Source organism: Pseudorasbora parva, chromosome 13 (genome assembly GCF_024679245.1).
Source record: "Pseudorasbora parva isolate DD20220531a chromosome 13, ASM2467924v1, whole genome shotgun sequence".
In the NCBI taxonomy this organism is placed as follows: domain Eukaryota; kingdom Metazoa; phylum Chordata; class Actinopteri; order Cypriniformes; family Gobionidae; genus Pseudorasbora; species Pseudorasbora parva.
Genome location: NC_090184.1, coordinates 14180454 through 14204022, shown reverse-complemented (window position 1 = coordinate 14204022; position 23569 = coordinate 14180454). Strand labels below are relative to the sequence as shown.

General features: G+C 39.0%; 1 protein-coding gene across 1 annotated transcript in view; it reads right to left on the bottom strand.

Annotated features, from left to right (window-relative positions):
- Positions 1 to 22062, bottom strand: part of adgra2 (adhesion G protein-coupled receptor A2) — a 133422-nt gene extending 111360 nt beyond the window's left edge. Inside the window, exon 1 of the mRNA XM_067413247.1 lies at positions 21281 to 22062. Coding sequence (XP_067269348.1) covers positions 21281 to 21510 — 230 coding nt within the window. The 5' untranslated portion in view covers positions 21511 to 22062. The remainder of the gene's footprint in view (positions 1 to 21280) is intronic.
- Between the last annotated feature and the right edge of the window lie 1507 nt (positions 22063 to 23569).

Here is a 23569-nt window from a genome sequence, read left to right as displayed (position 1 = left end):
TCAAGTTGTCATGCCTTAATGCATCGTGTTTTCTTCTGGAGCCCCAGTGAATGTTTTCACCTTTTCTAATAGTTGTGTCTGAGTTCCTCAATTGACCTCAGTAGGAAAAAATTGATTTCAAAATCATACAGTCACTGCTGGAGAGGGTTCAATAGCAAAATATGCTGGAAAACTGAAGAATTTGGAGGACCTGGTGGATTTTTCTGAACAACGTTCTAGGGACTCAAGAACAACCATCACAAAACTAAAAACAGCCGCGGATCATCCACGTAACGACACACATTATTGAGAACCAATGATTCATAAACTTTTGAATGGGGTCAACTTTTATTTTGTCTTGTGGACTATTATTACATCTTTTATGTGAAATATCTTACTCAGGACAGTATTAAATAAAAGTAACATGCAATTCATATGATCACTCTTATTTTGTTAAAAGAATTAACTTCAAAATAGCTTCCATTTTACTGTATTTACATAATAAACTATATTTTTAAACAAATATCAATAAAATATATTGTTAAATGAATAATAAGCATACTGTAAAAAAAACAAAAAGAGAACAATTTCAATCCTGCTGGGAATCGCAGACAGAACTAAGACATTAAATATCTGTTTGTGTGAGTGAGTGTGTGATAAAAAGTGACCTTGAAGGCCAAAAAACCCAGCAGTCCACAAGCTGCAGCTTACTTCAAAATTACAGACTTTGTTTGGGACACGTGTGTGTGTGTGTGTGTGTGTGTGTGTGTGTGTGTGTGTGTGTGTGTGTGTGTGTGTGTGTGTGTGTGTGTGTGTGTGTGTGTGTGTTAGAGAGAGAGCGAGAGCAAGTGGGTGCACGTATGTGTGTGTCTGTTTGTGTGCATATGTTGGGCTTTTCCATAGCCTAAAATTAAAATCTGGGTTTTATAAACGCTCTCTAATTATGGAGAAGAAGATGATGCACTATTTTTGGGAACTGTGGCCATGAACGCCCTTCTCGTACACACAGACACACACTCGCTATAGCAAAAAATACATGTGTGCATAAATACAGTCTATACAAGCCACCGCAGAATAGAAAATATCACAACAAGTAACCATAAAGACAGCGTGCTTTTGTAAACAGAGCAACGTGCATGGGTCTGCTGAACAACGCACTTTCTGAAATGCTTCTACAGTAGTATAGCGAATGTTAATTGCTGGCTTTGGAATGCGCAATCATTTCTAAACAATGTTAACCACGCAAGGCCACCATCACAGTCACACTGCAGAGAGAGAAAAAAACGCTGTTCTCTTGGGAACTGGTCTGTGCGGAGTTTGTGTGTTAGTGTGTGTTCATGGTTTGACCCAGATAACAAGACGGGGTTGGTTTGGATGCTGGACGAGCTCATTGTAAACATGCAGGACCTGGACTTTTGCTTGTGATTATGTCCAGGCCACTGGTCAAGAGGAGGACAACAAACAATTGTTGCTCTGTTGTGCGCTGTTTTAATTTAGAGTGAACAAGCAACGTAAGAGAAAAAAAAGTGTGTACTGAAGAAATAATTTAGGTTAACTACAACGTAAACTCTATCAACGGCACCTACCCAAAACCACAAGGTGTCAGGACATTTTGATGACGCTTGTTTTCTGTTTCTGCCTCGATCACAATGAAAATTCATTAGTCCAAAGTTAGGCTGTACATCAAAAATAATCTTCTAATTGTGAAGTCACACAGTACTTTCACATTCAGTGTGGACGGACAAATGGATTGCCTAGATGAAACATTTAATAACAATGAGTACAGAGGATTTCAAGTCACAATTCAATCAAAATTGACTGAAAATGAAATATTGCAGCTTTTATTTTATGATTTACATGTGCTAATATTTTTTGGGTTTAAATTCAGCAACCTGTCACTCATATGAGATCATCAGCAGTAGATTTTTACACTACATTTTTTCTTGTTCGATAAGCCGTTTCACTCTGATCACACTCTGAAAAGACCCTGAATTTAAGTTTTGCAGACTTTTATAATATAATATTAAATATGAACAGAAACTTAATTGTACTTAAAGAGAGTTCATTTTCATTGTTTCTTAACACTTTAAAAAAAAAAAAAAATGCACTTTGTAATTAGCCTGACAAGCCAGACCCACATCAAGATGTTTGGTCTGGAAACTCACCATAGACAGGGCTCAATCTGAGGGGCGGGATAAACGGTTGTCTTTCAAACTCCCTCTGCACACGATAGGATAGCGCTACACCAACCAGAGCAACGAAGGTGAAACAGAGCTAGTAGACAGATTAAACATTCGCCGTATCCGGTCAGCAAAACTCCGAACACATCTTCCCTTTTTAAGAATGACTTCAGTGCCGTTCTTTGTTCTTTTCTCAGAGAAAAGCTTAAATCCAAGTCTTCCAGAGTCACGGTCAAAGCCGATTCGAAAGACCGCCGTTCGCCAGCTTCTGTGTTTACTAGAAGCACGCAAGCGCAACTCGGCCGTCATTATGTTAAGCCCCGCCCACAGACTCTAGACACGATGTTATTGGCCCGACCAGAGTTTGGCTTTTACAGCTCAGAAGTGTATTGCGAGTTGCTAGACGACGCTCACGGCAGATTAGATTTGCTGCCGCTAGGGTGCGTCTAGATTTCTAGGCTACTTTGTAATCACTTCAAATTAGAATAATACAATTTTAAGTTATTTTATTTGAATAATCTTTGGTCATGATGTAAAGAAGTACACTTTGGTTGATTTGCTACTTCTTAATTATTATTGTTTCGATTTTAATTTTAATTACAATTTTTTTGATTGATTTAAATCTGTAGCACTTTGAGATTTTGTATAAAGTACATTACAAATAATTATTTATTAATATTATTATTATTACTTATTTCGATATGTTGACCAATTTAAAAGCACTTAACTGCAGCGCTAACCAGTATTACATTTTAAATGTACTAAAATGCAACTTCATAACAAATCTGTAATTAAAAATCTAGGTAACACTTTAGAATGCTATTCTGTCATGAATAACTACACGGGAATAACTGAGTAAACTCGTATTAATGAATTAGTAAGTAATAGCGCTCAGTTGAATAGGTAGTTCATTATTGTTAATCAGTAACTACTGTTTTTTTAAGAATTATTAAGAACAATGTAGGTTCATAATTAATGCTAGAAATGCATAATATATAATTCATTTTAGTGTTAAGGTCATGGTCACCCTCTAGTAATGACTCAAGTATTACAATATCCTTCAGAAAGAACTAATAATTATTTTGATCAGTATTTTAAAGTGAAAAGCATGACAACTCCCTATAATGCTTGAAGTCATTGTAAGCTTTTGAGGTTTTTGGAAGGCTTTGAAATGGTATTCTAAAGTGTTGCCCAAAACTTAAAGTACCCCTATTATGTGTTTTTTTTTTTTTTTCAAAAAGTTGTAAAGGCAAAAGTGCATGAAAGTAAAGTTATTGTCTCCCAAAAGAAATATTCATCTCTGACCCACCAATGATTTCTTTGTATTCCTCAAATCTCGGAGTTCAGTGTCGCAAAATGCTTGCTCTTGGAATAAGGGTCACTCATACCCAATTTATTTGAACAAGCTTGCTCCTTAGAATCACAACCTGCAAGTATGTATAACAATTAATGTATATAATTTCTATAGGGTGTTCAAAATGCATAGTTTTTATATATATATATATATATATATATATATATATATATATATATATATATATATATATATATATATATATATATATATATATATATATATATTGTGTACGTTTGCAGCTAACTCAGTAATTACTTTCTTACTGAAATACTTCTGCTTAGCAGCTTTGAGCCACTGTTACCTAAAACTGTGTCTATTAATGCAGACTGTCTGCTGTTCTTACTTTTTTGAGTAAAGATAAAGGATGGAGCAAGAGTATTTTATGTTACATCAGTCATTCACGTTAGTGCTGGGCTAACATATGCACTGTTATTGATGCGGTTCCCACATATACACTGTGACAAATTAGAAATATACACATGGGTTTTTTGATGGACAAATGTACACTTGTTAATGCTGATGGTGAGGAATTACAGTTGCTCATAATGTACCTCAAAATGAGTTGCGTATCACTGAGAAACGTCCCGCTCAAGACGTCCTTGCGATGGAGGTTCAGGTTGGATAACTAGTTCTTCCAATGTTTCATCCTCAAACTCGGATTGATATGTTTAAATTGATGCAACCGTTACTGTTTTTACAGTGTGAACAATCGCTGAGCGGAAGTTCAGTTATGGTAAGGGGTGTTTACCTTCCGAAACACACGCTGTATGTGGTAGACCAATCACAACAGACTAGGCCATGTGACCAATCAGAGCAGAGCGGGCTCGTAGAAAGGAGGGATTTAGAGAGATTCATCCAACGAGTCATTTGAGAATCATTGAAAAATGTGATGTGAAATGTATATTATGAGAAAATGAAACAAAATTGGGAGCCTTTTAAGAAGCGTAAAAGGGGCACTCAATAAATAATGACATGCAAATTTCAATAAATATTACATTAAAGAATATTTTATTTTACTTTAAATGCTGGTTAGAACATTCGGATGTACATTATCTTGCCACATAAGTAAATAATTAGATATGCAGTATTGATCTGAGGCTAAATATTTTATTAGATCTTTAATTGCAAAGCTTTCACAGAGAGATCAGGTGCTCTCAAGGACCAAATTTAAACTAGATGGGCATTTAAGGGATATGGTATAGTCATACCACTTATTACACAGTAATTCACCACATAAATAATTATGGGGATAAGAGATATTGATTTGAGATGAAACTGTTTTGTTTGTCATCCATTATAGTATTTAGCTCACCAAACGCAAAACTTACATGAGAAAAAACTTAAAGCGTAAGCGAAAATTGCAGATTTCAGTGAGTTACCCGGATGAGCCTGTGTTAAGTTTTTATTGGTTGTTATGGCCAAAATGATTAGAACAAGACATCTGGGAGTCGTCTCATTGGGCCTGGATTTATTTTCCAGTGACCCGAAAAATTTTTCTAACTATTGCCAGAACTACCTGCGACAGAATGTACATTTCTGGAACAATTAAAATGATGGACTGGCCCCCTCAAAAATCCGGACCTCAACCCCATGGAGCACATTCGGGGTGAGTTGGGAAAATAAACTGGACAGATCTATTGTACATTCAAAGGAAAGCCTTTGACTTCAATTGCAGAAGGCATGGGATAAGATCAGTGTTGAAGTTCTCAGAGGAAATATATTGACATTATGCCAGAGAGATGTGCTGCTGTAATTGCTGCATAAGTTGGACACACCAAATATTAAAATTAAAAGTGGATAAAAACAGTGTGACTCGTTTCATCTGATATTTGATGGTCAGAGCAACCATCTGCAGGTTTAATGAACGTTATGAAGTAAAATCATGTTTTGGAGGCAAAAAGGGTCAATATTTTCAGATCTATTAGGTTTTCAAATTAGGTTATATACAGACCAAATATTATCCAGATGCTAAATTATTTTCTAGTGGGTACAGGACAATAGTTAATGTTATTTTAGTGAGGATAGCTGAATAAAGTAAACTGTGACATATTATACCCAAAAATTCTTTATACAGTGAACTACCAGTTAAATGTATTAAAAGACTGAACCAAATGAAGCATTGCTTGGTAATAGGTTGACCTAAATTGGTATTATCTAATTGTGTACTTAAATCTAACAGCTGATTGGCTGATTGTAATCCATTACATCCCTTTCTATCAAAGTTATCTGACATTAATAATAATGTGAGAAATAATGTGAGAGATAATGTGAGAAAATGTTGAAGGTGTCAGAATACATTTTGGTTTGACTGTATATTCACTTACACTTTCTCCACTTTCTATGTAACCTGCAAAAAAGGACATTGCCAGAGTCAGTACAAATCTCTTTGATGAATGGCCTCAAAATATTTGAGGCACTGAGATGACCAGTACAATAAGACACATCTGTGAGATACAAGCCACCTATGGTGAAGGAGAGGGGGACAGCTGAAGACAGAGATATACTGTACACAGAGGACTAAAGGAAGACATGAGATCAGAATGAGAGTCTGTGGACAGGGAAGGAGGAAAAGGGAGATACAGAACGAGAGTTCGTTCAACAGTTCTTGGAGTCAGTTAAGACAAGTAGAGTGAAAGGAAAAACTATTCAAACAGAGATCCCCGCTGTGCGCCAAGAGGAGCATCTCTCTCTCTCCCTTTCTCAGCCGAACAAGACACTGCTGGGGGATTTTTCGTCCGCATATTCCCATTCGAAGCGGTCACACAAATAAACACAGCACATAACTGCTTAATGATTCCACAGAGAAAGTTTTTCCTCAGAAAGAGCGCTGACTGTCACATAGACATCCGCGATGGAGGTCAGAGGTCAAAGCGTGTGTGGCAGGGGCAGGTGTGATGGGTTAGGCTCACGGTATCCAGTGTCTGGGTCTTTGTTTGCTTTTTTGATTTATTGCGGACCGCCGCCCCTTCTCAGAACACGTGCAGTTTTCCCCTCCCTTCCCCTCCTCTACTCCTGTCGCCTTTTCCCACAAAAATAAACCCTCCCGGAATGCCGGCGTTCCGAGGACGCCCCTCCACACAATTCCCCGGATGTCTGTCAGGAAGGTTTCTCAAAACACACTCCCCTCTCGTCACACTCTGACCTCAAGGAGAACCGCGCGCATATATCCATACAGATGCTGAGTTATGATTGCACAACACAATAAAGTTCCAGTTTTCCAAAGTTCATCATGTCAGTTCTGGAAAAATAGACATAGTCGGACAAAGACGGACAGATGCACACAAACTCGCTGCAGCTGTCGGAGGGGGCTTCGGATCAAGGTCACCAATGAAGTTGGAATCGCTGGTATCTCAAAACAGCTTTATAAACACTCACACACACATAAACGACAGCCAGTTCAGCTCACACCCACATTCTTACAGCCATTGAAAACACGCAAGCACGCTAGTGCTCAAATCTGGAGCAAGAGAATGCTGATACAACGTCGAACAAACATTGATTTTACGACTGTTGAGTCAGTGGATCAACACTGAGTCAAGAAATCTCTATATGGTGTGTAACTGTCAAAACATTATCACAGTTTTACAGTTAAAGATGGAGATCAACACAGTGCCGTGTGGGGGAGATTAGCGTCAGCTAAATTTAAAGAAATGAGCAGACCGAACCACCAGCAAAATACCACTGTGTCAATAACACTTACGCCCATTGTTACTGAAAAAGATGTCCTTTATAATTTAACCAAAACTGTTCTGTGGAATAAACATTTATTTCATTATATTGTTATAATACTGACATTTCTTAAAACAATCAGAAGCATTAGCATTAGGGTCTTCTATATACTAGTGTACTACTACAAAAAGACAAAATTATCCTTAGGCACAGTATGTACGTTTTTGCTGCTAGAGGCTGTGTAACCAGTCCTACTCAACCTGCTCTGAGCGGGAATCGAACCGGGATCTCTGGCGTAGGAGGCAGGCACGCTAACAAGGGCACTAAAACCACAGCCCCTAGCATCAATCGCTAGCCTGCCTCTTGAGGTCAGGAGAGTGAGGTTTACATGCACAGCTCTTACTGGCCTATGTCTGTTACACTTACCCCCCTAAACATCACCCCGGGTCACGGCACCAAATGTAACCGGTCCTACTCAACCCACTCCAAGCAGGATTTGAACTAGGGTTTCCGGCATGGGAGGCAGGCTAGCTAACAAGGACGCTAAAGACCGCAGCAGCTTGAATTAGTCACTAGAGTGCTAGAGTGCACAGCTCTTACTGGCCTATGTCTGTTACACCTAAACCACACTCCCGTCCGGGTCACGGCACCAAATGTAACCGGTCCTACTCAACCCACTTCGAGCAGGATTTTAACTGGGGTTTCTGGCATGGGAGGCAGGCTAGCAAACAAGGACGCTAAAGACCGCAGCAGCTTGAGTTAGTCACTAGAGCGCTAAAGCGCACAGCTCTTACTGGCCTACATCCATTACAGTCACTTATTTAAAACAATAGTAAAGATATAGCATAAGCTATGACGCTGTAAATGAGCGTGGAATCATCTGAGTTGTCGTCTTCACCTCCACAGCCGATGTAAAGCAATCCAACTGGACTCAGAAATCATGTTCATGAGTGAGCTAATTTATTAAAGTTTTATTAACTATATGACGCAGGGTGGGGCCGAGAGCTGTAGGAGCGGAATGAGCCCAGTGGAGCAAGTGCTAATGAGAGACATCCACGCGCTGCATCGGTCTCGAGTCCCATGGAAGAGCTTCAGAAAGATATAAAGAAATGACGCAAGTGAAGGACGAGAAAGGGCACGGTCATCATGAGACATAGTTTATTTTACAGTTAAAGTCACGTTGCAGGTTCCCGCCTCCTTTTTCCCTGAACTTGCTTTCAGTTGCGTTTGATAACTTAAAATTCATATTATTGTATTTCATTCTAATGAAATAGCCAAAAGTGCTGAATACAGGTTTATTTGACTAATTTAAATTGTGGGGTAATGCAGAGCTGTTAAACTTGATCAAAACAATCATATTAAAATATGTTTGAGTGTGTTTAACGGCGTTATAACCTTACTTTGTGTGTTCACTCAGTGGCTGGTATGAGACATGTTACACACTACAGTAAGCTAGATTTAAATTAGAATATAATAATAAAAGCTGTATGACTTGAGTTGCTAAATGGCATGCAAATAATTAAAAAATATATTGTGGGGTGGAGAAAATGCTTTACTGATACAGATAAAGCTTTCTTATTATGCAATGTTAGCCACTTGTTAATAGCTTTGTCTCTGAGGCATGGTACAAACATGCTACTCGCAGAAATTCAAACAATGAGACTAACTGTGTTGAGCTATATAATAATTAGTTTTCTGTCGATAAAATAATCCAAACAATTAATCGCCCGTCTAATAAAATGCATAATATATTAAAGCGTCTTTGGTGGTGGTTTCTTTGGAAGTAAAACCAAAATTAAGAGGAAACCCAGATATGATGTCATTGACAGGTGATGCAATGAGGAGGGACGTTACACTAATTGCACATTTATCTGGATTTAAACATTGTTGGAAACATTTAAAATCACGTAAGTACATCAATAAAATATATAACTGTGCTAGTGGAGTGTTTTTAGGATATCTTAGAGGATTAGTTCAGTTTAAAATGAAAATTACTCCATGATTTACTCACCCTCAAACATAGGTGTATATGACATTCTTCTTTCTGATGAACACAATCGGCACTTTTTTGAGCTTCAAACTCTTGGATCTCTGAATTCACTGCCATTACAAATCTTGGAAAATTCAGGGTATTCAATAATATTACTCCGATTGTGTTCATCAGAAAGAAGAAAGTCATATACACCTAGAATGGCTTGAGGGTTAGTAAATCATGGAGTCATTTACATTTTAAAGTTAACTAATTCTTAAATGCAAAAATTGTATGTATTGTATCTTTAAGTTGACAAACATTTAAAATGTACAGTCCAAAAATATCCATGACTCATCTTGCTCACAGGGGCATGTACTCAGTTTTGTCCAATTAAATGTGCTCTAGTGCAGTTTCTGTGGATGCCCTACCCTAAGACAATTAGTAATAGCAAAGTCAATATCTTTTATAAGGCTGCTAGTTTTTAATTTGATAATTTGAAGTCATCAATTCTTCTCAGTATTAGTACTTTCCTGCAGAATATTACCTTTTTAATTGATGTACGCCTGATATTACCTGATGTGAGAAGTGTGAGAGGACCTAATAGACCAATGAGCTCAATCTGAAATCCTTTCATATGTTGGAAAGGGTCTGCCAAGCTTGGAAAATTATATTTTTCCCATATCTTTTAGGTCTACAGTCAAACCAAAATGTATTCAGCCACCTTCAACATTTTATCACATCATTGCAGTTCATTCGCAATAGTTTATAAAATGGTAATAACATATCACAAGAATAGATAATGCCATATATCTCGGATAGAAAGGTATGTAATGGATTACAAACAACCAATCAGCTGTCAGCAATTCAATTTAAGTACACAATTAGATAATACCAATTTAGGTCAACCAATTACCAAGCAATGCTTCATTTTGTTCAGTCTGTGGTTTAAAAGGTCGCATTAGCAATAAAAGAAAAAATGGTCAGGTCAAAGTGTCTGAATAATTTTGGTCCCAAATTTGTATCAATTTAACTGCTAGAACACTGTATGGATAATTGTTGGGTGTATTATGTCACAATTTACTTTAATTTGCTATCTTCAGTGTTCTGCACCCTACTAGTAAAAAAAAAAAATGTCTGATGTCTGAATACATTTTGGTTTGTCTGCATACAGGGTCATGGTGGCCAAGGCTCATTGATGCACGTGGTAAACATGCAACAATATCTCTTTCTCATTCAACTGACTGCCTCAAACTAAACTCTTGAGTGTTGTTTTGACATTTCCAACCTGTTTAACATGAGCAACGAAATTTTGGATTTCAAAATGCTTGTGAAGGAAACTAATGCTCAAGTGAACTCAATGTTAAGCATTAATTTTATTCCTGGTGGACCGTTAAAGACAGCGACACACTCCTGACATCCAGCAGAAGCGTGCAATATGCATCAAACTTATAGTGAAATGAGTGTGGTCATAATGTCTGAGGACATTATGTTAAGAACACACACACACACACAAACGTCTGGTTCATTATCTTTGTGGGGACTCTCCATAGACTAAATGGTTTTTATACCGTACAAACCGTATTTTCTATCCCCCTACACTGCCCCTACCCCTAAACCTACCCATCACAGGAAACATTCAGCATTTTTACTTTCTAAAAAAGTCCCCTCCTCTATGATTTAAAAGCATTTTGAAAAGTGGGGGCCGCTGGCTGGGCCCTACAATCTAGGAGATCTCAGGTTTTGCTATCCTTATGGGGACATTTGGTCCCCACAATGTAATATAAACAAGGGCACACACACACTAACACACACACACACACACACACACACACACACACAACGTTTGTTTTTTGTGACATATGGGGACATTCCATAGGCGTAATGGTTTTTATACCATACAAACCGTATTTTCTATCCCCTTACACTGCCCCTACCCCTAAACCTACCCATCACAGGAAACATTCAGCATTTTTACTTGCTAAAGAAAACTCATCCTGTATGATTAATAAGCATTTTGAAAAGTGGGGACTTGGCCAATGTCCTCATAAGCCACCCTCTCCTTGTAATACCTATGTCATACCCATGTCATTATACACATTTGTGTCCTCATATGTCACAAAAACATGCCCCCACACACGCACACACACGCACACACACACACACACACACACACACACACACACACACACACACACACACACACACACACACACACACACACACACACACACACACACACACACACACACATATATATACACTGTGTATATACATACACTCATAAGCACTCTCATGAAGCAAAACCTTGCCTCTCATTACAATCTCTCACTCTTTCCCATCTCATTCTCACTCAACAGATAAACAAACATTCAACTAAAATGACTCTCGTTTACCCCCTCCACACCATCTCCTTCTCTCATCGTCTGTCCTCTCCTTGATCTCTACCTCTATTTCACACTTTCCACTTCTTTACCTCCTCTCTCTCCCTTCTTTCTCTCTTTTGGTCTCCCTCCCCCTCTATCAACTCAGTCACTGTGCAGCCGCACATAATTAGCTCTAAACAGCGCTCTGCTCTCCCCCACATCTGGAAAGAGTTTAGGCATGGCAGTTTCCTACCAGGACAGCTAAATATTTAGGTTCAGACTCACTGTGTATGGATGAACTCATGATAGAGGGGTGGAGCAAGAGGAAAGAGAGCGTTTGTGCGGAGAGGGGGAGAAAGTGGAAAAAATGGCCGTTTATGGTAAATATATTGGGCTTTATACCACAAAGTAGCACCAAATGACTTGTATATGCCAACGGTATACACTAATGCGGAGAGGATTTATGAGTAATTTGGGATGTAATGGAAACCTGGAGAAGGCCGACGTGTGGAACGGCATCAAACAGCACGCACACACGCACGCACAAAAAGCGATCAGTTACCCACAGGGGTCAAAGCAGTTAAACTCTAATATGGAGGTGTAGCCACAAATCCTCTGCCGAGCTGCTTGACAAACAACAAGAAGCAGCCAATGAAAGGCTCTCGCTGAACAAACCGCATCTCTCCTGCTCCAAACAGAGTGCTTTGGGTGATTTACAGTTTTGAATATATTTGAAAGAAGGGCAAAGGCGAATTGTGGGGAGTAAGGAAACAGAAGAAGCAGTCTGAGCCATGGCTGAGAGGTTAGCGCACGTGCTCCGACACATTGAGATGCGAGGCTTGGGTGGGCGGCGCAAGTTTAAATCCAGTCACGATACTGCTCACAACCCCTAATCGACAACATTTGCTATGCTCTATCTAATATGGACTGTCATATTAGGCAAAAAAAATAAAGTTGAGCAGAAACAAAGAAAGAAAAATATATTGGGACAAAAAAATGATTTGGACTTTAATGTGCAATCTGTACTGCCACTATTCACTAAATCATTCTGGCTATGGTCTATGGATGACCAATAAGGAAGGAGAATACAATTTTGGGTAATTACTGAGGTCACTCCCCCACATTTTCCCTCTCCACCAATCAGATTAAGGGATGCCATCTGCTTATCTAACCTAATCAGCTGAGGAATGCCAGATGTTGTGTTGCAGGCCGGCAGCTGGTCCAACAGATAACCTTTACCAAAAAGACTGACCCCAGAAATCACATTCTGACCTCTTGAGGCCTGTCTGTTTAAAGTTGGTCAGATGCAACTCACACGATCACTTATTTACGGTTAGAGCTAAAACGATTGCAACACTGAAAAGCATGGGAACCGTATACAGCGCTCAGATATCAGTGAATATTCTCCTGCGAGACTTCTAAAACCACCAAAAAAATGTACCGCACTACCCATAATTCCCCTGCTCTGCCTGACACATCGACAGAGACTGTAAGTGGGAAGATACTGACTACTCATAGGAAAATGAATGAGATAAATCAGATTTTAAAAAAATGATTAATTTGGCAGTGTGATGACCATTTGGGTCCACATGATAAATCAAGCCAGTTCACTCTTAAATATAAAGGTTCTTTATCGGCATTGATGGTTTCATGTAGATCCTTTAACTTCCATGGAAACTTTCTATTGCACAAAAGATTATATTGGAAAAAGGTTCTTCAGAAAATTTTTCTTTTAAGAAATGTTCACTGAAACTGTTCTTTTAATGGCATTAATACCCCTTTTAAAAGCTTTATTTTTTAAAGTTTTGGACCAACGGAGACGTTTGTAATGCCTGATGAAACAGCGTAAGGATTAATGTGATTACAAGATTAAGGACTTGCGTTTGTTAAAGACTAAGCTAGTATGCTATGCAAGTGGCATTTTCAAGCAGAAAAAATACTGAAGAACAACACAAGAAATGTTTAATTACACAATCTATTGTAGCATATTTAATTGAAAAGGTATTAATTGTCATAATGACCCATCAGATAATCAATGTTTCCATCCAAAGTTGCGAATAAAACGTATGCACAATATTGGAAACATTTGTGAATAAAGAACCTTTTTTATCTTCTGAGTGGAAGAGAACAAAATTCTCACTTTCTTTAGACTGGCGATTAAATATCACTAAGAAAAATGGAAGTGGAGTCGGAGTAGCCACTGTGTATAATCATTTTCATATAAAAGAATATTACTCCTCAGAGCACGCAGGCGAACTGTAATAAGCACGTTCATGTTTTTCTATTGCTTTCTGAGGTGGATTCCTGGTGTTTGGGAATGCAGTCGTGTAAGACAGTTCTGGTAGGTAATTATATCGAACCACTTCGATGACAGACTTCAGAATGACCAAAATTCATTTCAGATTTTGTGCAACGAGATCAGTCCACTGGTTGGTCTTTGTGATGGACATCAAGGAATTTAATCAGTAAATGTGTTTTCTTTTCACTGTAGTTCATGTGCATGTTTTCCTATCAGATGAAAATGTATCTGACACATTTTATGCTCATTTTTAGAATTTATGTGCATCTTGGTGTTTCCATCCAGCAATTTTTTTATGTAATGTCCCAAAATCTGTGTAAAAATAGGTGGATGGAAACACATCTAATGGTTCCCAAGACTTGAAATGGGTGTGTCAAAAAAATGGGTGTCAAATAAAGGCTGGCCCAGACTAAGGACATGCTTAGACTGACAGCAAAAATCAATTATTTTGCATATCCAGATTTTATCCAGATGGGTCTTTGAAAGTCTGGGCATGAAATTGAAAAACCACACATGAAATGCAATTCCAATCAGATTCGTCTGGACGCCCTGGCTGCTCAAATTGAATTTCTTAAAGGGTTAGTTCACTCAAAAATTATCCATGATTTACTCACCCTCAAGTCATCCTAGGTGTTTATGACATTCTTCTATCAGACAAATAAAAAGCTTTAGTTTTTATTACTATAAGCTTTATTAAGCTGTTTTTGAAGTCCATAAAAGTGCATCCAAATCCATCATAACTGCTCCACATGGCTCCGGAGGGTTAATAAAGGCCTTCTGAATTGATGCTTTTGTGTAAGAAAAATATAATATTGCACACCTGTTATGCTCGTTAGACGTAGTGTAAGCATTTTGAACTGCGAGAGGCGCGGGCGCTACACCTTTGTCCTCTAGGTTCTCCCCACACAACAGGATTTTTTTGCTGAATTATTCAACATGCTGGATATTTAAAAATAGAGATAGTGCGGCCTCTGCATTCTTCTGAACAGATTTAATCACTCTTAACACACCTCACACCACAGGACAATCTGATAAAATAATCTGTAGCACCAGGAAAATAATCTGGACTAGGATTGGTCGGAAGGACCAGTGGGCCTTAAGACTTTTGTTCATCTTCGGAACACAAATTAAGATATTTTTGAAGAAAGCTGAGAGCTGTCTGTACTCTCCGTTGGCAGGTATGCAACTTTGATGCTTAAAAGTTCATCTGTTCATCACTCATATGATGAGAGTGAGCAATCAATTTACATTTTGTAGTGAACTATCCCTTTAAGAGATCTCGACTGTGCAGTGTTGGGGGCTATTTTACTTGTTTGTGTATTTCTTTATATTTCCTCCAAAATTCCAAGTTTACCTATAGGCATTTGGTGCTTTAAACAAATTCAGCAATGGGGGGAAAATATATAAATCAGCTACATCAAATAATGGCTTAGGACATTCCAATTTAACCCATTGCTTAGGTTCTACCATTAGTGGGCACTCCTGCCACTACTGTATAAGCAATGACATACATTTGAGTCAATACACCGGAGGGAAATTAGCGTAAATAAAAATAAATTAAAAATAAGGACATAAAAAAGCACACTGTAGAAATAGAAATCCCACATTTTAAATAAAGGAGCCAATCAAAAAAAAATGTGGTGATTGGCAAATGTTAACAAGCGGTTTTGAAGATTTTGGTCCAATTTAAGCAGGTGTGAGCCAAGATGGCCACTGTGGTTGTGGTATCATTCACCTCTACAAGAAATATTATTTTTATACAGAAATAACGCATTTTCTCCTGGTGAATTAGAGAGCAGCTGAAAGGGTTAGTTCACCCAAAAAATGAAAATACGCCAATGATTTACTCACCCTTAAGTCATCCTAGAGGTGTACATTCTTCTTTCAGAAAAATAAAAGTTGAGTTATATTAAAAAAGTCCTGGCTAATGGAAGCTTTAAAATGTCAGGGATTGTTGTTCTGTTTTTGAAGTCCATAAAAGTGCATCTGTCCATCAAATAACTGCTCCTCACTGCTCCGAGAGGTTAATAAAGGCCTTTGGAAGTGAATTAATGCATTTGGGTAAGAAAAATATCAAAAGTAAAGTTTCAGCCCATCGCCTTCCGTATTCAGTTTATTAAAAAAGTGTTGAAAGTGCCTCTGCAGTTCAAAGGCTTATGTGACCAGGTGCACTCGTCGGCCAGAACTTTAATTCAGAAAGTTTAAAATTTGGATATTTGTCTTACACAAAAGCAACGATTTGCTTCAGAAGGCCTTTATTAACCTACCGGAGCCATGTGGAACACGTAATTTGACGGACAGATGCATTTTTATGGACTTCAAGAACAGAACAACAATCCCTGCCATTTTAAAGCTTGGATGAGCCAGGACTTTTGTAATATAACTCAACTTTTATACGTCTGAAAGAAGAATGTCATATACACCTAGGATGACTTGAGAGTGAGTAAATCATGGGCTAATTTCCTTTTTAGGTGAACTATCCCTTGAAAGAGATGAGCGAGGACGAGACAGATGATGTATCTCAGAGTGCATCAATCGCAAGGGATGTCTGCCAAAACAAAAGCATCGACACAGTTTCAAACATCCTACATCTAAAAAGACAAAAGACAATCTTGAGAAACAGTTGGATCAACTACCTTGAAAAACACCCAACTTAACTAGTGCTGAGCGCAGCATTTTCATTAACCGTTGCTCATTTTCCCTTCAGGGGGCAGGAGACTATGAATACTTCACTTCTAACACACAAAGCCTCATAAAAGTGCCACACGGTGCGCTTTCCACATGTTCGGAAAACAAATAAACGATGTTAAGAGGTGCAAAGGCTCATGAGAGCTTGTCTCCAACCGCCTCCGTCGTCTGCCACCCAGCCTACTTTTGCCCCCTTCCTATCTCTCTTTTTTTTGTCCATTTCCTCCGGTTTCGCAGAGGCAATGTGTTTAGCAGATGTGAGCGGTTATTAAGCAGAACCACTAGCCTCTTTAAATGGAGTCCTGCTACCCTGGGCCTCCTCCTCCAAGGGGACCAATCCTCTGGCTGCATGCTCCTCTCCTGGGCTTCTTCGCAGCGTTTTGAGTGCTTTTAATGTTTATGTTTTTACGACAGCCATGTGCAGGCGAATTCTGCTCCTGCTGGGAAGCGAAGCAGAAGGGCATCATGGGAAGGCAGGGTTCTGAAACGGCGAGTGTTTAATTCCTGCTTTTCCACACCAGTTTTAAGGGCGGATACTACCAAAGACGTTGGACGGCTGCACGGGTGTCTATGTCAAGAAACAGACGAAAAATAGCGCTCTCCTCACCAAAACAAATACACATGGCTTTAAAATGATCTCCCTTGTCTCACACTGGGATTAAGTGCATACTTTGTCCGACAAGTATTTCATACAGGCGCCCAAACACCCACAGATCTACTCTAAAGTACTAGAATAGCCATCCAGACTAACAGGTAATATCACAATAGGTCATAACTAGCTCCAGCCACACTTTGGAGTGGGTTTAACTTCCTTCCTGCACAGACAACATGAATATGGTCCATTATGAACAGACTGGAATATTACAGAAAGGAAGGAGACGGAAAGCCATTAAAGTGCACATATATGGGGTGGGGGGAGGGTCTTTTTATTCTCATTTAGAATGGCTAAGTCAGCTGAAAAAGGCCTGTGTGTTTTGGGGACACACTCTAAAAAATGCTGGGTTAAAAACAACTCAAGTTGGGTTGAAAATGGACAAACCTAGCCTGACAAGCCAGACCCACATCAAGATGTTTGGTCTGGAAACTCACCATTGACAGCTCAATCCGAGGGGCGGGATAAACGGTTGTCTTTCAAACTCCCTCTGCACGGCGTGAACGCAATTGGATATCGCTACAACCAACCAGAGCAACGAAGGTGAAGCAGAGCTAGTTGACAGATTAAACTTTCTCCGTATCCGGTCGGCAAAATTCAGAGCACATCTTCCCTTCTTAAAGGGGTACTTCAGTGCTGGGAAGATGAATCTGTATTTCAACTGGGTCATTAATGTAGTAGAAATGTGAAATTATTTTTGAATTTGGTGCTTTCTAGACTGAGAAAAGACAGAAAATGTATTTTTGTCTCATGGGGATGAAAGACAACAATTCCCAGAATGCTTCGCTGCCCTGTGAGGCCATTCCCAAAACCACCGCTACTGAATCACTTTTACTTTCCCACCACCGCGTTCATCTTCATAAAATCAGTTCAGTTAGAGAACAGACACTACAATTAAAAACTGAACGTGTCTGTTCAATATATTGTGATTTAGCCGCTGAGGAAGTATCAGCACAAACGCAGCAGGAGTCAGATTACACGCATCGTGATGAGCTGAATGAGCTCTCGTGATGAGAGCTGAGGTAAACGCGTCCACGCCATAGACCGTAAAAAAATATGGACGACTCGACATCATCCGTTTCCGCTTGGCAGATTTGAAGCTTTCAGGCGGCCATACACGGCGCGGACATCTTGGGACCGAGTCTGCGCAATAGCGATTTCAGGACCGGAGTTGCGCAGTAGAGCACAGGAAGTAGAGCAGGAAGGACAGCTGCGATATCAAAAGCCCGCCCACACTCTCACAGATGCAGAACAATTAATTATGTTGGTGTGAAATAAACAGTTATGGAAATGTAGAAATTAAAGCTAAAGCTCTAATCTGCTCCCAAAAATTTCAAAAAAAGTCTGTTAGTGCCTCAGTGACAACTTCACTCAGAGAAGACGTCAGTCTCAGCTGTCAATCATGAGGTCACAACCCCCAGTTTTTATAGCATCAAATAACTAACTCAAACTAAACTTATTTTTAAAACGAACAGCTGAAATGAAATCATCGTGATGATAACTGCCTTCAGTGACATAAACTAACTTTGGGGAAAATATTTTGAAGTGTAATTTTATTATTTAGTTTGTCTCGCGTCCATTAGAAAACATAGAGGGGCGGCTATACTGGGACCAGTCACCGGGGGGCGATCGAGGCGCGAAAGCTTCAGTAAATGAGAGGGAGACTGCAGGCTTGGTCCACGCTAAGGGCAGTAGTTCTCAGTGCGTGTTCAGTCTGGTCTGTTTTCAGTTCATGCGTTTGGAAGATTAACTTTCATAGGAATAAACTTAAGATAAAATACTCACTTTGCTCTGCCGGCCGCACCGTTTCCATGAATGCCTGAGCCCAGCTGAGCTGTGCGTGCGACCCCATCCCCCATGTGCAAGTTGAAAACATGCGGAAATAGCTCCCTCTGCTGGCTGTAGTCTTTAGCGTCTGGCCAAACATTTTACCGATGACACAAATCGACGATATTTGCATCACTGGAGTAATTTTTCCAGAAATAAAATGCATAAATCTCTCATCTCAGGAAGATATGAGGGGGGAGCGCGATCATTCGAATATACTCCAGGGTTTCTACTGATAGAAAGCCAAATGCTAATCGCTGAAGTAACCCTTTAAAAATGACTTCAGTGCCGTTCTTTGTTCTTTTCTCTGAGAATAGCTTAACTCCAAGTCTTCCAGAGTCGCGATCAAAGCTGATTCGAAAAACCGCCGTTCGCCAGCTTCTGTGTTTACTAGAAGCACGCAAATGCAACTCGGCTGTCATTATGTTAAGCCCTGCCCACCGACTCTATACACAATGTGATTGGCCCAACCAGAGTTTGGCTTTTACAGCTCAGAAGTATATTGAGAGTAGCTAGACAACACTCACGGCAGATGAATGGCCCATACACCCTGCCGCTAGGGTGCATCTAGATTTCTAGGCTAGGACAAACCCAGAAATTGGGTTGTTTGAATGGGTCCATTCACTGGGTTAAAACAACCCAATTTCTGGGTTTGTCCATTTTCAACCCAACTTGGGTTGTTTTAAACCCAGCATTTTTTTAGAGTGCAGAGGACAGGTCTTTAGGGAGGGGAGGGTTGCATTCATGAAGTATATTTGCTTCGCTTTCGGATGGAAGGCGTGTGTAAAATGACAGGGATATAACAATACATCATGTTTTAGTTCAATGCTTCACTCTGCTCATAATTCTCATCTCTCTTACAATCTAAAAAATGCTGTGTTAAAAAACAACCCTAGTAAGATTGGAAATTGGGTTGCTTCAAGCCAGTTAATGGACTCATTCAAACAACCCAATTTCTGGGTTTGTCCATTTTCAACCCAGCTTGGGTTGTTTTTTAACCCAGCATTTTTTAGAGTGTAAAATGCAAATATGTGGTGAAGCAATGAGCTGGTAGTGTCACACTCAGTTGAGTTTGATTGTTTCACTTTTTAAAACACTCAAGCCAAAAAATATATATTATTTTGACAATATTAAATATCCAGTATTTTGCTTCTTATGTCTGAAGTGTTGATTCCTTTCAATTCAACTTAAATCTCTCTTGAATGTTGGTTAAATATTGTAGCAGCACATAGTGACAAAATCTCTGTACTTGGTACAGTATTTACAATATAATAAATGATTGCAGATGTGAGGTTGAACTGTTTAAAAACACTACTTATGAAATACATGGTGTATGAATGAATTAAAAAATATACCTTTAAACCTTTTAACCTTTAAAATATGCAACATTATTTCTAATAATGTTAAATGTGTACCTTGAATGCAATGTAAGTCGCTTTGGATAAAAGCGTCTGCCAGATGCATAAATGTATTTCATCAAACAATCAATTACGCTGCAAACAACTATTATTATTAACATGTATGATAATCAAAGCATAACACCAATTTTGATGTTATTTTGAGATGTGCTCTTATATGAGATACAGTTAGTTAATATCATGTATTTTTAATGTTAATTTTATTGTATCAAGGTCTACCAATTTTTTCAATGAATGAATACCATAACCTAAATGTCTGAATAAAGTCTTTCTCATTGTAAGTCTATTAATATCACTATACATTTTCCTTATACAACATATATTTGTATTAATAAGTAGGTTTGAAAACTGACAGTTTCCCGGCTCCCTGTAGTTACATTTTGACAGCTGCTCAAAGCTGCTGTCTATTAAGACCTTGTACAGTAGTCACTAAAAGGTATCCAACATTTGTCTTTAACACTCATGTCATTCCAGTTTAAATCTATTGCTGTCACTGTTGCTGTCACAGTTACTGATTTATGACATACATTGTCATGTTTAATGGTACCTGTTTCTGTATCTTTAAGACAAAATTATTGTGCCATCAGACATTCATGCAGTCTCATTTGCTTAAGTTCTACATCTTCAAATGTTTTTGTTTTTTTAAACTTGTGCTTCTGAGAATTTCGGTTAAGCTAAATGGCATTCTCAAACAATCCCACATCCTCCTACAAACGCAGGTATAATTAACTGCACTAGTCATGAGCTTAATATATAATTATATTGAGAAGCTACACTTTGTTAATGTACTTAAGGCAATACAATGTGTTTTCATAAAATATGTAGACTACAACATTGATAAAGCGTTGCTAAAGAGTAAAAAAGAGAGAGACTTACAGAGACACGGTCCTGTTGGGGAGCAGACTGACTTCGGGCGTTTCAGTCAGCTCCTTCCCACCGCAGCTCACTTTCCTCCGCGCTCCGGGCGCTGGGTGAGCTTTACCGCGGTCCTCCGCGCAGCTGCAGCCGCTGGAGAGGAGCTCCGGACAGCCCGCAGAGGCTCTGTGAAGCAGCAGCAGGAGAAACACACGAACCCAAAACGGGACGCGGACGCAGGGTCCCGACATTGTCCCCCACACTATCAACTGCGCGGTCCCAGATCAGCCCATGACATAAGGGCACAATCTTTTCTTAGTGATAACTTAGACAGTAAAGACAAGTTACTCCTTTCCAAGTATAAATGGATAGATTACCACGGTAGACTGCAACACTCACTTTTAAAAAAGGACTCTCCTGTCACTGATGCAAAAAAGATATATCCATCATGTCATAATTCTATCATGCTCTTTCTTTCCTCCGTGTCATAAATGAAACTGAAGAATTGTGTAGCACTTTACGAAAGTGACAAGCGCAAACGCGCGGCGCGCAGAAATGTCACTGTGTCGCCTTTCTGAAGGAAAGTGAAGTTGTTACTCTTGTGCTTTTGAGCGCAGCGCAATTACGAGTCCTCAAAGCAGCTGTTGTCCATACTTTTCCCCGGAGTGTTTCACAGAACAAATGCAATTTGATTTGTCATAAAGTTCCGTATCAGCAAACATGACGGACTGCGGTTCCGGTGCGCTCTGGGGTCCGTGTGGTGTAAGTCGCAATCTGACTTTGAATAACGGTGCAGATCCTAATTCCAGGACTCTGGCGCTTTTCCTCTGCCATCCTGTCACACTCACATTCAGCCTCAGCGCGCACATTCCTCTCCATCGGCCGCGCGGTCCTAGCGCGGCTAATTTAATGCCGTCCAAATCAATTTAGTTATTACAGTAGCCTATCCAGATTGTGCTACTCTAATTCATTATTATGGTAATAAATGATACTATGTATTTACTTTACAAGAGACCTGGGAACGGCCAAGTAAATGTAAAAAAAAAAAAGAAAAAAAAAATAATATTATATAGCTATTATGTAATTGCATTGTAAACGTAATATCACAACTAATCTTTATTTACAACAACCTCTATTTAATATTTTCTTATATATGCTATGTCTACATTAATCCAGATATGTATGAAAACTGCTTTCATTCCAATGCTCTCTCCATCTATTCATGCGTTTTAAGACGTTTTTTAAAAGTTTCTCAACCACACTGAAACATTGGAAAATGCTAAATTCATCTTACAGCACATGCGTAAACCTCATAAAAGCTCACTATGATACAAATCAAGTCAAGTCAACTTTATTTATATAGCGCTTTTTAAAATGCCAATTGTTTCAAAGCAGCTTCACAGTGTTAACAGGAAAATATTGCTACATAATATGATTTGGCTGTAAAGTCATTCTGGAGAAAACGGTGATGTCATCAGCTCATTTCAATTGTCATATAGCGACAATGTTGGCAGATCAGTAACTTAGTTTATATAGTTAATTTAGTTTGGTGATTATATTTATTTCGATATTTAGTTGAAATTTTGGTGTCCCCAAACCAAAGGCGAGAGTGATAAGAAACCAAAACTCCATCAGGGCATAATAGAGAAAAACAAACCTTGGGAGAAACCAGACTCAGTCTCCTCTGACCAGTGTAAGATTATTATTCTGGCAACCTTACAGGTCAGAAGTTATATTAGATCTGAATATTCTAAAGATCGGAGATCTTTAGATCTACAGACAAGAGATCTTCAGATATAACAGACATCCTAAAGTTCTTCTGCAGCATTTTATTTATTGATGCATCCAGGTCGCACTCAGTCACCATGCTACCATATTTGGTCTAAAACGCAACTGCTCTCATGTTTTGTCGCAGGACCCTTCGCAAAGATGCATACCCCCTTAGTTACTGTTGCTACGTCAGACAAGCCATTGGCGCTCTCACACCACACATCATGTTCTCACCCAGTGGAAAACGCATCGTGGAGCAAAGAGAACACTGACAATGTGCCGACAGACAGGACAGAGCAAGCTACTTTTGATGTAAACAAAGTCTCAGCTTTTAAATTTTGTAATTTGAGAAATTCAAACAATAAATACTGTGTTATGACTTGGCGTAAGATCGCTGTTGTCTCTCAGATCAAGCGGCTTGTGAACCAATCATCTCTAGTTCATTTATACTTTTATATAAATAAATGTAACCCCTCGCGCTCTAACAATAAGGCTAAAGGCTGCAACCTTTAGCGTCAGTCAATGGAGCACCTCTTGAGA